The 14,300-nt window shown below is 41.2% G+C and overlaps 1 protein-coding gene across 7 annotated transcripts in view; it reads right to left on the bottom strand.

The window, feature by feature from the left end:
• Positions 1-14,300, bottom strand: part of LOC122564410 (catenin delta-2-like) — a 1,204,994-nt gene that overhangs the window by 123,922 nt on the left and 1,066,772 nt on the right. For all 7 annotated transcript variants that reach the window (XM_043719228.1, XM_043719230.1, XM_043719231.1 and 4 more), the window contains one exon: positions 4,488-4,671. In XM_043719228.1, coding sequence (XP_043575163.1) covers positions 4,488-4,671 — 184 coding nt within the window. The remainder of the gene's footprint in view (positions 1-4,487; positions 4,672-14,300) is intronic.

Below are 14,300 nucleotides of genomic sequence, written 5' to 3'. Positions count from 1 at the left end.
CTCTGCCTTTATTCCTGATGAAGGGCTTTTGCCCGAAACGTCGATTTTGCCTGTCCTCGGATGCTGCCTGAATTGCTGTGCTCTTTCAGCACCACTGATCCAGAATCAGTGGTGGATACATTTTTGGATGTGATTCAGAAAGATAGGATTTACATGCATTTGGAGAATCAAGAACTAATTAGGGATAGTCAGCATGGTTTTGTATGAGGGAAATTGTGCCTCACAAACTTGATTATGGTTTTTGAGGAAGTAACTAAAAAGATTGATGAGGGCAGAGTATTAAACATTATTTATATGGATGTTAGTAAAGCCTTTGACACATGGTAGACAGATTAGTAAAGCCAGATTACATGTGATTCAGGGTGTGTTTGCCAATTGGATATAAAATTAGCATGACAATAGGAGACAAAGGATAGTGAAGCAGGGTTGTTTTTCGGACTGAAGGCCTGTGACCAGCAATGTTCCATAGGGATCTGTGCTGGGCCCATTTCTGTTTGTAATTCATATAAACAATTTGGATGAAAATATAGGAGGCAGAGTTAGTAAATTTGTGGGTGACACCAAGATTGATGGTAAAGTGGGCAGTGAAGAAGGTTATGTAAGATTACAAAGGGATCTTGATCAATTGGGTCAATGGGCTGACGAGTGGCAGATGGAATTTAATTTCGATAAATGCAAGATATTGCATTTTGGTAAAACAAACAAGGGCAGGACTTAAACAGCTAATGGTAGGGCCTGGTAGTATTATGAGAGACCTAAGAGTTCCGGTACATAATTCTTTCATGTTTGCATCACAAGTAGACAGGGTGGTTCAGAAGGTATATAGCACACATGTTTAGCAGCTTATTGAGGTTTATAAAATCATGAGGGGTATACATAGTGTGAGTGGCAGGTGTCTTTTCCCTAAGGTGGGAATTTCAAGACTAGGGGGCATATTTTTAAGGTGAGAGGAGAAAGCTTTCAAAAGGACATGAGGGCAACACTTTTACAAAGTGAGTGGTTCGAGTGTGGAATGAACTGCCATAGAAAGTGGTAGATCTACGTACAGTTAACACATTTAAAAGACATTTGGATAAGTACATGATTATGAAAGGTTTGGAGTATTTTGGCCAAACAGAGACAAATGGGACTAGTTTAGTTTTGGAACATGGTCAGCGTGGACTAGTTGGACAGAAGGGTCTATTTCCATGCTGTAGACTTGGGTGAAGAAATGGCAGATGGAGTTAACAGCTCTGTCCTATGAAAGACCTACCAGAATGGGATTATGCCTCCGCTATCCTGTAAGTGGCCTGAGTGGAATCTCCTCTCAAAAATATGGGTCTCCCTTCTTATGTCAAATAGGGCTGGAATGGCAATCTGTATGCGATTGAGGCGATTTTCTGAGCAATGGCACAGTTCCAAGTCAAGGCCGTATGTATCACAGAGAGAACTTGCAGGTGGTGGTGTATCCATGCATCTGCTGCTCTTCTCCTTCTAGCCGGGAGAGATTGTAGGTTTGGTAGCTATTGAGGGAGCTGTAGCATGTTTCTGCCGTGTTTATTAAATGGTACATACTTCTGACAGTGTTAACTGTGGCTGAGTGAGTGAATCTTAAAATGGTAAATGCAGTGACAATAATGCAGGCTGCGTTCTCCTTTGCTGCTGAGCTCCTTCAGTGTTGTTAGAGCTGCAGCCATCAAGGCAAGTAGAAAGTATACCGGCACGTGATAGATACTTTCCCGTTGGGAAACAATAAGAGTCGCAGCCATATCCCAAAAGGAAAGGACATGAGCAGAGTAAGAATTAGAAAGAACAAATAGGAAATGAATTATCAAAATGTGACTGTTGGCTAGAAGTAAGATAAAGCTCATAATGAGAAGAGATAACCTCGAACTGCATCTATTTCAGCTGCTGTTTGTGTCTTGTGCTCTAGGTATCTTGTATTATATGAATAATAGTGATTGACATCTCCTGTGGCATTTTCACTCATTTATCTAACTTATTAGATAATAAGCCAATCTCTCCTCAGAGCTATTACACTCCAAACCAGGCAATATCCTGGTAAGTGATTCTGTACCCTCTCCAAAGCCTCCACATCCTTCTGGTGATGTGATGACCAGAGCCATTCACTATATTCCAAATGTGGCCAAACTAAAGGTCTGCACAGCTGCAACATGCCTTGCCAATTTTTATGCTCAATACCCTGACCAAGAAGGTAAGGATCACATATGCCTTCCTGGTCACCTTATCTCCTTGTGCTGCCACTTCCAGGGAGCTGTTGACTGTATGCCTCAATCCCTCTGTATGTTGATGCTATTAAGGGTTCTGCCATTTACTGTATATTTTCCTCCTGTATTAGATCTTCCAAAATGCATCAACATGCCATCGGTCCTGATTTAACTCGATCTGTCATTTCTCCACCCAAGTCTCCAGCCAATCTATGTCCTGCTGTATTCTTTGGAAATCCATAGCTCACTATCCATAGCTTTCCCAGTCTTTGTGTCATCCACAAACTTATTGATCACGCTATCTACATTCCTTCAAATCATTTACATATATTACAAACAACAGGGATCCCAACAATGGTCCCCATGGAACACCACTATCACAGTTTTCTAATCTGAAAAACACCCTCCACAGCTATTCTCTGTCTTATATGATTAAGCCAATTTTGTATCCATTTTACCAACTCATTATGGGTCCCATGTGATTTTGTCTTTTATAACAGCCTGCCATGAGAGACCTTGCTAAAGTCCTTACAGACATCTACTGCCCTGCCCTCATCAATCATCTTTGTCACTTCCTCAAAAAACTCACGAGGAGAAAGTGAGGACTGCAGATGCTGGAGATCAGAGCTGAAAATGTGTTGCTGGAAAAGTGCAGCAGGTCAGGCACCATCCAAGGAACAGGAGAATCGACGTTTCAGCCCTTCCTGAAGAAGGGCTTATGCCCGAAACGTCGATTCTCCTGTTCCTTGGATGCTGCCTGACCTGCTGCGCTTTTCCAGCAACACATTTTCACCTCAAAAAACTCAATCAACCTCACAAAAAGCCATGCTGTCTATCACTAGCAAATTCAAATTTTTTCAAATAGGATTAGATTAGATTAGATTCCCGACAGTGTGAAAACAGGCCCCAACAAGTCCACACTGACCCTCCGAAGAGTAACCCACCCAGACTTATTTCCCTACATTTACCCCTGACTAATGCACCTAACACACGGCCAACTCACTTGACCTGCACATCTTTTGGAATGTGGGAGGAAACCGGAGCACCCGGAGGAAACCCACGCAGACACGGAGAGAATGTGCAAACTCCACACAGACAGTCGCCCAAAGCCAGAATCGAACCTGTGAGGCAGCAGTGTGAGCCACTGAGCCATCGTGCTGCCCCTAGTGAGTAAATCCTATCCCTAAGAATCTTCTCAGATAAATTCCCGACCACTGACTTAAGGCGTACAGGCATGTAATTTCCCGGATTGTCCCTTTTTAAACAAAGGAACAACAGTGACTATTCTCCAGTGCTCTGGGAACTCTCCTGTAACTAGAGAGGATGCAAACATTTCATACAATGCCTGAGGAATTTCCTCCCTTGCCTCCTTCAGCATTCTGGAATTGATTCCACCATGTCCTGAGGACCTGTCTTCCTTAATGCTTTTCAAAATACTCAACACTTTCTCTTTTTTTATATTGACATGCCTCAGAATACCTACATACTCCTCCCAAGACTCATCATCCACCATGTCCTACTCCTTTGTGAATACTGATGTAAGGTATCCATTAAAGACCTTACCCACTTCCTCTGGTTCCAGGCGTGAATTCCCTCCTTTGTTCTTGAGTAGACGTAATATTTCCCTAGTTACCCTCTTGCTGTTATACAAATATATCAATGAAATGGCATTTTCCTTAATCCTGATTTCCAAAAACATTTCAGGGCCCTTTGTAGCCCTCCTAATCTCTTGTTTGAGTTCTTTCCTGCTATCTTTGTATTCTTCGAGGGCTCTGTCTGTCTTCAGTTTCCTAAACCTTACATATGCCTCCTTTTTCTTTCTGACTAAGCTCTCGATTTCTCTTGCTATTCAAAGTTCCCAAATCTATCCAACCTTATCTTTCATTTTCACAGGAACATGCTGGTTCTGAACTCTAACCAACTGGTCTTTTAAAAAGATCCCCACATGACACATGTGGATTTGCCCTCAAACAGCTGGCCCCAATCTGCAATCCCCAGTTCTTACCTAATATTGTGGTCACTAGTCTTCCCCCAATTTAATACTTTCACCTGAGGCCTACCCTTGCCCATATTCAAATGTAACTTATAACTTCCAGAATTATGATCAATGGTCTGCCACTGAAACAGCAAATGATTGGTGACAGACCTAAGCCTTGGGGTGAGAAAGCACATCAGGGTAATTAGAACAGATACTCCAACTCCTAATAATTTTAAACTGTACAACAGACAAACATAACCTTTTGCCCTCACAATAACAGAATGAAGGTTGTGACAACTGACCTCAAGCACCCAGTGGCATTCCGCAAGACCATTGATGTGTGGAGCTGAATTTTTCGGTCTTCCTGATGAGGAGAAATATCCCAACCAGAGTGTGGGATGATGATCGCATTGGTAAGTACCACAAGTGCATCCTGGATAATTGGCATCTTCAGCGCATCACATGATGACAGGTTCCACAGAACACCTTAATAAAGGAAGATGTTAAGATATTAATATGTTGGCCAAGGGGAAAAGTGTTTGGGAATGAATTATGCAATATAAAGCTGAAAACCCCATTGCAATTCTGATATGGATTTTATATTTCAGCAGAAGTTCAGAGATATGAATAAAAAAGTTATTATGCATTTCTTTAAGAACACCAGAAGCAGTAAAGCAACAGAATTCTCTGCATTTATTTATTTTTTCCGATAGAAACACTTCAATGGATCACACCAAGGGAAAAACACCAACTGCTGATCAGGCTTGAGACTGAAAGAAAGACCACATATGGTACCTTACACGGAGGCATTCCTTTTGAAACTCAGCAGGTTATGATGTAGAATACATTGGCTGAATGGGTTGTTGGAACATATTCAATAATAATATTCAAAGGGGATTTAAAGATATATATAGATATCAAAAGTTAACAGCTAACAGAACTATCGGGAAAGAGCAGCAGAATGAGATTATGTGGTTCGCATTGAAAAAGCTGGCACAGGCGAGTTGATCCCAGCAATCTCCTTCTGGGAAATATGATTCTGTATCGATAGCACAGCGCATTAATATTTAATTGAATGCAGGTATGACGACCTTCGGAGGGAGACATAAGGTAATTATGAATGTGGCAGCTAATATAATAGAAATGAAATCATTTTCAGCTCATTGATCAATGATATAATAGTTAATTATAAGAATGTGTATATTTGTAATTTACAATCAGAAAAGGAATATAGAAAAACAAACTGGAACAGTGATTTAAATTTGATCTGGATTTAACTCAAAGAACCATCATCTCAAGGGGTCTTGTTACACTCGAATGTAAATATTTTGCCTGATTTGAACTTTGCATACATTTTTAAACTTTGAAGAAGAGAAACTTTGCTTGTAAGAGCATTTTCTTACCATCATTGATTGAATGGACAACAATATAGTTAGTTATTTGATAATGCATGCTCCTGACAAATGCCAGTACAATGCATGCTGTAAGGTTGATTACCTACATATTCTGACTAAGGACTCCATCTCTGCAACGTACTAATTCAATGCTTGTGGATGCCACACATTTTAAAATATTTGGTGGCCAAATCTAATCTAGAACAAAAATCATGGAACAATTTGTCCTGGAACATAACACATCAGATTCCACCATGAATTTGGTCTGACATCATGACTCAATTGAACAGGCTAAGGTCATCTGGGATGAGGAGTACAAGATAAAAGCTGAAACAGGAAGAAAATGAAGGGTTCACGTCAGGCCCTGAGACAGAAAGCAAAGGTTTAATTGATATTATGAAAAGGGTCTTCAGTTATTCACAACCAGTACAATAGAAAAGAAAGAAAGCTAGAAAAGAAACTGTCAAAAGGTCCTCCTCATCCCAGACCTTAGTCCATTCAATCAAGTCATAACTTCATAATAGCCAAATAGGTGTCAGCTGTGCTAGTTTGCAAACACAAGGAAATGAATGATCAGAAACAGGAAGCACAAGGAAGATTACCCGTGTTCACCAAGGTGGACTGCAACGTTTTGTTCTTAAAATTTCTCTGTGGAACTGCAGTGTATCGAGCTGCTGTCTTGCAGCTGGCTCTATCTGATTATTGCAAGGGGAATGAAATATGAAAGTAGAGATGTTTTGCTGCACTTGTACAATACATCAAAGAGATCGCATTTAGAATACTATATAGGTTTGGGTACCTTATTTAAGAAAGAATACAATGAAGAAGCAGTTTAGAAAAGGTTCACTCGACTAATACCTGTGAGGTTGTGGGTTTACCATATGAGGAAAGGTTGAGCTTGTATCCAATGGAACTTAGAAAAATATAAAATGATCTTTATAAAACATAAGATGCTGAGCGGTATTTGACAGGATGATTTTAAAAAAGGATGTTTCCTCACGTGGGACAGAATTGAGGACAGGTTAACAATCAGTGTCTCAACTGAAGATGGAGATAAGGAGAATTATTTTTCTCTCAGAGGGTCATGAGGATGTGGATCTCTCTTTCCCAGACAGTAGTGGGGACAAATGGATTCTTGACTGACAAGGGACTTGCACGTTATCAGGGTTGGTGTTAATGTGGAGTTAGGACCACAATCAGATCAGCCATGATGTTATTGAATGCTGAAGCAGGGTTTAGGGAGTGAGAGGTCTACTCCTGATCCTATTTCCTATATTCACATGTTCATCCCTTTTCCTGTCATTATGCAAAACTACAGTAGTGTTAGCCCTTTGTGATCCTAATTACAGTTAACATCAATTGCAAAATTATTCTTATCTCTAGCTAATCAGCAGACATATATTTTACTCAGTTGTGTATTCTGAGGAGTTGTAAGTATGCTAAACAAATAATAAGGTGACTTGTAATTGACCTGGTATTTTTAAAATTACAATATTTGTTAATTATATCTGCACATGTATGTCTTATTTGGACTGACTCCCTCTGAGTATGAGTTTGTGTGGAACATTAGTCACGATTCACTGAAATGGTCGCACTCTGTGTGCACAAACGTTGTGAGCAGACAGACTTGGAAAAATCTGGGCTGGCACTGCCAACACACCAATGCTCTCGCAGTGAAGGTGTCTTTCTGATGAGACAGTAGACCTGTCTCCCCATCCAGGATTCCATTTCATTATTTCAAAGAAGATCTGGAGAATTCACCCTGGTGTCCTGACAAAGCCCTCAATCAGCGTTATGAGAAACAGATTAACAGGTCATTCCCATTGTACGAGTTTACAATGTGCATCTTGGCTAGCATGTTTCACAAACAACAAGTGAACATTCTCCAAAAAGTATATCAGTGGCTGCAAAACACTTTGGGATAGCTTAAGGCTGTGAAAAATGTCAAGTAATTGCAAGTCTCCCTTTTTGTGTGCATTAGTTGTTTTAACTTTTCCTAAATTCACAGAATTGTGCTGTTGAGGTGTAAATGAATTAGACCTTTTCAAGCATTGCACTGCATCTGTTAATTCTCATGTCTGAAACTGCTGGAAGACTGTATCTCTTTCTCATAAATGGCTTTGAAAGTCGAAATAAACCTTCCTCTAAAGTCAGGATTTTTACCAAGTGTTACCTGGCAATTATATTGAATTTAAGATTTTATTTTATAAATTTAGGATTCACATTGACTATCAAACAGAGGTCATTCCCTCCTTGGCAGTAAGCACCAGGTTTTTCTCTGCCCTCATCAGACTGGAACAGGTCAGTGGAAATAACATTAATAACAATGTTCATGATTTTGAGATGCCGGTGTTGGACTGGGGTGTACCAAGTTAAAAAATCACACAACACCAGGTTATAGTTCAAAAGGTTTAATTGTAAGCACACTAGCTTTCGGAGCACTGCTCCTGATGAAGGAACGACGCTCTGAAAGTTAGTGTGCTTACAATTAAACCTGTTGGACTATAACCTGGTGTTGTGTGATTTTTAACTTAATACAATGTTGTATGACTAGAATTTCAGTCTTCAGAAGCTCATTATTCAGAAGCCCATTATCCAGGTGCATGCTGATGCTTGTTTATCCTCCTCAGGGAGATGAGGGTGATCTTCCTTGAGCATCTCTTTTAACAACCAGATACTGCTATGGACAGCAAATTGAAAGACATAGTGAAAAACACACACAAACAGAATTTGCTGTAAAAGCTCAGCTGGTCTGGCAGCATCTTGGAGAGAAATCAGAGTTAACCTTTTGGGTTGAGACAACCTTCCTCAGAACTGTCCTGAGATGCCACCAGACCTGCTGAGCTTCTCCAGCAATTTCTATTTTTGTTTCTGATTTACAGCATCTGCAGTTCTTTCAGTTTTTAATGTGAATATCTTCCATAGCTGAACCTTTCACAGTCAATGACAAGATCATTGGCTCGGTATTTGGCACTGTTGCCTCAGCGCCAGGGACCCGGTTCGATTCCAGACTCGGGGGTCTGTCTGTGTGGAGTTTGGACATTCTCCCTGTGTCTGCGCAGGTTTCCTCCAGGTGCTCCAGTTTCCTCCCACAATCCAAAGATGTACAGGTTAGGTGAATTGGCCATGCTAAATTGTCCATAGTGTTCAGGGATGTGTAGGTTAGGTGCATTAGTCAGGGGCAAGTACAGGGTAGGGACTGGTTCTGAGTGGATTACTCTTCAGAGAGTCTGTGCGGATTTGTTGGGCCGAACAGTCTGCTTCCACACTGTAGGGATTCTAATTCTAATTCTAATCATCCTCATCCTGGACAGACATTTCAGGAATCTGTGAAACAGGTGACACAACTTGAGGAACTGCTCATAGTTCATCTTACCAAATGTCTGTGTTTCTTCATTCACCACAGTGAATGAAGGATAAGGAAGTTGCATCATATTGACTAGGTCTTTAAATAGCCCTATCAGAAGGTCTTCTTAATGGTTTTTATTTCAGGTATGAGTCGGAAATGTTTTCTCTGCAGATGTCCTGGCCAATTTTTGTATTTGACCATTAAGTAGCTTGTTGATGACTGCAATTGTTGCCGTTTATTTACTAATGCACTCACATATAGCCTACTAACTACATTGACTCCACAACATAGTGAAGGCCAGAAGATATTCATACTGGAACATCACATGTCCTCGTGTCATGTAATTGTCTTAAAATTAAAGGCCTGACTGATTTTAGATCTATGCAATGACAGTGGCACATTTGGGCATAAGTGAGAGATACATCAGAACGCACAATGCTTGTTGTCTGATACCGTGCAAAAACACACAGGAGGCAGCCAGGAGGATTGATCATTTCTTGGACACATTTTGGTGTTGCAGGATTGAATTTCACATCCCATTATTGCTCAAAATACTTCAGTCACACTCTCTTTGCTGAAGCAATCAATGAGTTTACACATCATGCAACACATATTGCCCTTGAAGTCTCAAAACCCCCTGGAAAAATTCAAACACAGAGTGACCAGAGAAAAGTCACCCCATATGCAGGAGTCACAGAATGTGTGAAGAATTTCTCCTCCAATCTTAGCCCTTGCTTTCCCATGCTCCTCCAACCATAGGTTCTCTCCCTCCTACTTTTCAAGAAACAGAATGCATGATTGGCTGATCAGCAAGGGCAGGAGGGAGAGAAGATGTGATTGGAGGCGCTAATCGGGCAGATCCCTGAGCGTGAAGCAGACTTCCAGTCTGAAGCAGGCTGGAGAGGGGAGCTGTCGCTTGGCCTGTTTGAGTGAACCCACTGGGGCTAGGCATGATGTTTAGACAGTCCAGGGATGGAGACTGGAGGGGTATATCCCGCCCCAATCCCACCCCCATGAGTTTCAACCAGTTTTTGGAGTGGGTTTTTTTAAGATTATATTAGATTATTTACAGTGTGGAAACAAGCCCTTTGGACCAACAAGTCCACACCGACTCTTAGAAGAGCAACCCACCCAGACCCATTCCCCTACATTAACCCCTGCCCCTTATCACCACGGCCAATTCACCTAAGCTGCACATTTTTGCACTGTGGGAGGAAACCGGAGCACCCGGAGGAAACCCACGCAGACACAGGGAGAATGTGCAAGCTCCACACAGACAGTTGCCTGAGGCGGGAATTGAACCCAGGTCTCTGGCCCTGTGAGGCAACAGTGCTAACCACTGTGCTGCCCTGCTGTTTCAGCAGGTTGGGGGTGTCCAACTTTAGTGGGTGAAAGTTGACCCTGAATTTCAGCTGGTCAGAGAGTGGATGTGGAGTTGGGAGTGTTTAAAGTGGCCCTGAGTTTAAGCCAATTACTGGTGGGGGAGATTTAAAGAAAACATCATACATGGGTGAGCATCACTGGCGAGGCCAGCATTTATTGTCTAGCTGCCCAGAGAGCAGTTAAGAGTCAAACCATATGACTGTAGTTCTGGAGTCACATGTAAGCCATACCAGGTAAGGACATTAATGAACGAGATGGGGGGTTGTACTAACAACTGGCAATGGTTTCATCATTACACTTTTTAAGATTTTCTTTTAAAATAAAACTCAAATTTCAATATCTGCCATGACATGATTTGAATATCAATTCCTAGAACATTACCCAGGTCTCTGGATTAACAGGTTAGTGTTAACATAATGAAGCCACTATCTCCCAGTGGGTTCAAGTTTCAGGTCATCAGAGGGGGCTTTATGGAACTGTTTGACATCCTGTATCATTCCACCCAAAGCTGCTTAGATGTATGTTCTTGACACTCGAGTGATGTACTATTTAATAAGTCTCCTACATCTAAAAAATAGATGATTTAAACATAGTATGACATTGAATTGTATGACATTTACCTTCATCCAAAGCAACAAATGTCGGCAAGCAACAACTCGATTTCGATAGTCAACATGGTTTCGTCAAGAGCAGGTCCTGTCTCACAAACCTCATTGAATTTTTTGAGAAGGTGACCAAGCATATAGATGAGGATGGGGCAGTTGATGTGGTATACATGGACTTCAGTAAAGCCTTTGAGAAGGTTCCACACAGTGGGCTATTGGAGAAAATGCAGAGGCATGGAATTGAGGGTGATTTAGCAGTTTGGATTAGAAACTGGCTTTCTGAAAGAAGGCAGCGAGTGGTTGATGGAAAATATTCAGCCTGGAGTCCAGTTACTAGTGGTGTGCCACAAGGATCTGTTTTGGGACCACTGCTGTTTGTCATTTTTATAAATGACTTAGACGCAGGCATAGGTGGGTGGATTAGTAAATTTGCAGACGACACTAAAGTCAGTGGAATAGTGGACAGTTTGAAAGAATGTTACAGGTTGCAGGGGGACTTGGATAAACTGCAGAATTGAGCGGAGAGGTGGCAAATACAGCTAAATGTGAGGTAATGCACTTTGGGAAGAATAACAGAGTACTGGGTCAATGGGAAGATTCTTGGTAGAGTGGATGTGCAGAGGGATCTTGGAGTACATGTACATAGATCCCTAAAAGTTGCCACCCAGATGGATAGTGCTGTTAAGAAGGCATTCGGTGTGTTAGGTTTCATTTGTAGAGGGATTCTACAATATCATGCTGCAACTATACAAAACGCTAGTGCAGCCACACTTGGAATATTGTGTACAGTTCTGGTTGCCATATTTCGGGAAGGATGTGGAAGCATTGGAAGAGGTTTAGAGGAGATTTACCAGGATGTTGCCTGGTCTGGAGGGAAGGTCTTATGAGGAAAGGTTGAGAGACTTGGATCTGTTCTCATTGGAAAAAAGAAGGTTAAGAGGGGATTTGAGATGATCAGAGGATTAGATAGGGTAGACAGTGAAAGTCTTTTTCTGAGGATGATGACATCAGCTTGTACGAGGGGCCATAACTACAAATTGAGGGGTGATAGATTTAAAACAGATGTCAGAGGCAGGTTCTTTATGCAGAGAGTGGTAAGGGTGTGGAATGCCCTAGCTGCTAATGTAGTCAGCTCAGCCACATTAGGGAGATTTAAACAATCCTTAGATAAGCACATGGATGATGATGGGATAGTGTAGGGGGATGAGCTGAAAATAGTTCACAGATTGGCGCAACATCGAGGGCCGAAGGGTCTGTTCTGCACTGTATTGTTCTATGTTCTAACTGTTTGTACTGGGCCTGAATTGGCAGCGCAGTGAGAGAGGTGGGAATGGTCGATCTCATGGTGGGTGAGCAAGGGGTATTGATTCCAGAAGAGGGACATGTGCATGTGTGGCCAGAAGTTGGGAGGGTAATTTAAAATATGTAAACAAAACACCTTATTAATGGATTTCAAGTTAAAGGACATTAAACAGGGCTAACAATAACTCAGTGGTTAGCACTGCTACCTCATAGTGCCAGGGACCTGGGTTCGATTCCAGCCTCAGGTGACTGTGTGGACATTCTCCCTGTGTCTGTGTGGGTTTCCTCCAGGTGCTCCGGTTTCCTCTCACAGTCCAAAGATGTGCAGGCTAGGTAAATTGGCCAAGCTAAATTGCCCATAGTACTCAGGGATGTGTAGGTTAGGTGCATTAGTTAGGGGTCATTGTAGGGGAATGAGTTTGGGTGGGTTACTCTTTGGAGGGTCGGTGTCGATTGTTGGGCCAAATGGCCTGTTTCCACACTGTAGTAATTTTATGAAAATATATGCATGTAATTGATCACTCATATCTTTTCAAAGAAAAAGAATGCTACGAATGACAACATGAGTGGACATAATGAGTGAATGAGTGTAACTTCAAAGAAAAAAGTTAGTGAAAATGTAAAAGGACTCCCTAAAAATCAAAAATTGGTCTCTGCTGATTAAAATGTGGCCCTTGAGAAAATGTCAAGAGGAGCCTTCAAAAAGAAAATATTCAGCACCTGCACTGACTCTTCACAAGAATGAAGGTGCACAAAATTGGGGACCACCCAGAAAATTGGTTACAAGACAGGAGAGAGAAAATAGGGCTATCTCCCATCCAACATCTTCAACATTCACTCACTTCACCACCAAGACACTATAGTTACAGTATGTATGATGTATAATATGTAAGATGCACTACAGTATTTCAGCAAAACTCCGCTGACTGCACCTTCAAAACGTGCAGACTACTGATTAGAAGAACAAAGGTAGTAGATGGATGGGGGAAGACGATTACTTACAAATTCCTCTCTATGCCACACACAATTCTGATTAGAACTGTATTGCCATTCCTTCACTGTTGCTGTATCAAAATTCTGGAATTCCATTCCTTACAACATGGTGGTTAATTGATCATTACATGGACTCCTGCAGTTCAATAAGGCATCTCACCATCAGCTTCTCAATGGCAATTAGGAATGGGTAATAAATGCTCACCTATCCTGCACTGCACCTATCCCATGAGCAAATAAACAAAATTAATTAACTTTTATTATTTTATTGGCAGAATTATAAATGGTGAACATTTACTCCCTCCCCTATCAGGACCTCAAGTTTCAATATATGTATGATGGAGGAATAGAGGAAGTTGAACATATTCAAGTTTATTAATGCGACCAAATTAGGTGGCAAAATAAATAGTGTAGACAGAAAGTTGCAAAGAGCCATTGATAAATGAAGTGAATGAACAAAATTGTTACTGATGGACTTTAATGTACAAAAGTGTGAGATGATCCACACTAGACCGAGAAGATGGATTAGAGGATCTCATAAATGCTAGAGTTTCTTTAGGAATAGAGAGACTTAAAAGTCCAAGAACAAATATTATTGAAATCTAGTGGACAAACTTCCCCAAAATTAAAAGGATAATGGAATGTGGGCCTTCATCTCAAGAGAGTTTGAATGAAACAGGTACATGTTATATTATAGATGCACAGAGTTCTGGCTCAACACTATGTGAAGTACTATTCAACTTTGGGTACTACACCATAGGGAAGAGATTCTGATCTTGAGAGAACTGATTCACAATTTCATCAACATGATACCGGTGAATTATGAGACTAGACTGCATAGATTAGGCTTTTATGGATAAGGTGCATTGATTGAAAATGCAGAATTCTTCATTTTCGGAAGAGCAAGGTCATTTGAGCATTTTAAACACTAAGATTGATAGACATTTGTTAAGCAAGGGGACTAATGGATAGAGAATGAAGGCAGGTAGACGAAGTTAAGATACAGGATCAGTGGTGCTGGAAGAGCACAGCAATTCAGGCAGCATCCGAGGACAGGCAAAATCGACGTTTCGGGCAAAAGCCCTTCAT

This window comes from Chiloscyllium plagiosum, chromosome 29 (assembly GCF_004010195.1).
Source record: "Chiloscyllium plagiosum isolate BGI_BamShark_2017 chromosome 29, ASM401019v2, whole genome shotgun sequence".
Lineage (NCBI taxonomy): Eukaryota > Metazoa > Chordata > Chondrichthyes > Orectolobiformes > Hemiscylliidae > Chiloscyllium > Chiloscyllium plagiosum.
This window is presented reverse-complemented; position numbering and strand designations above follow the sequence as displayed.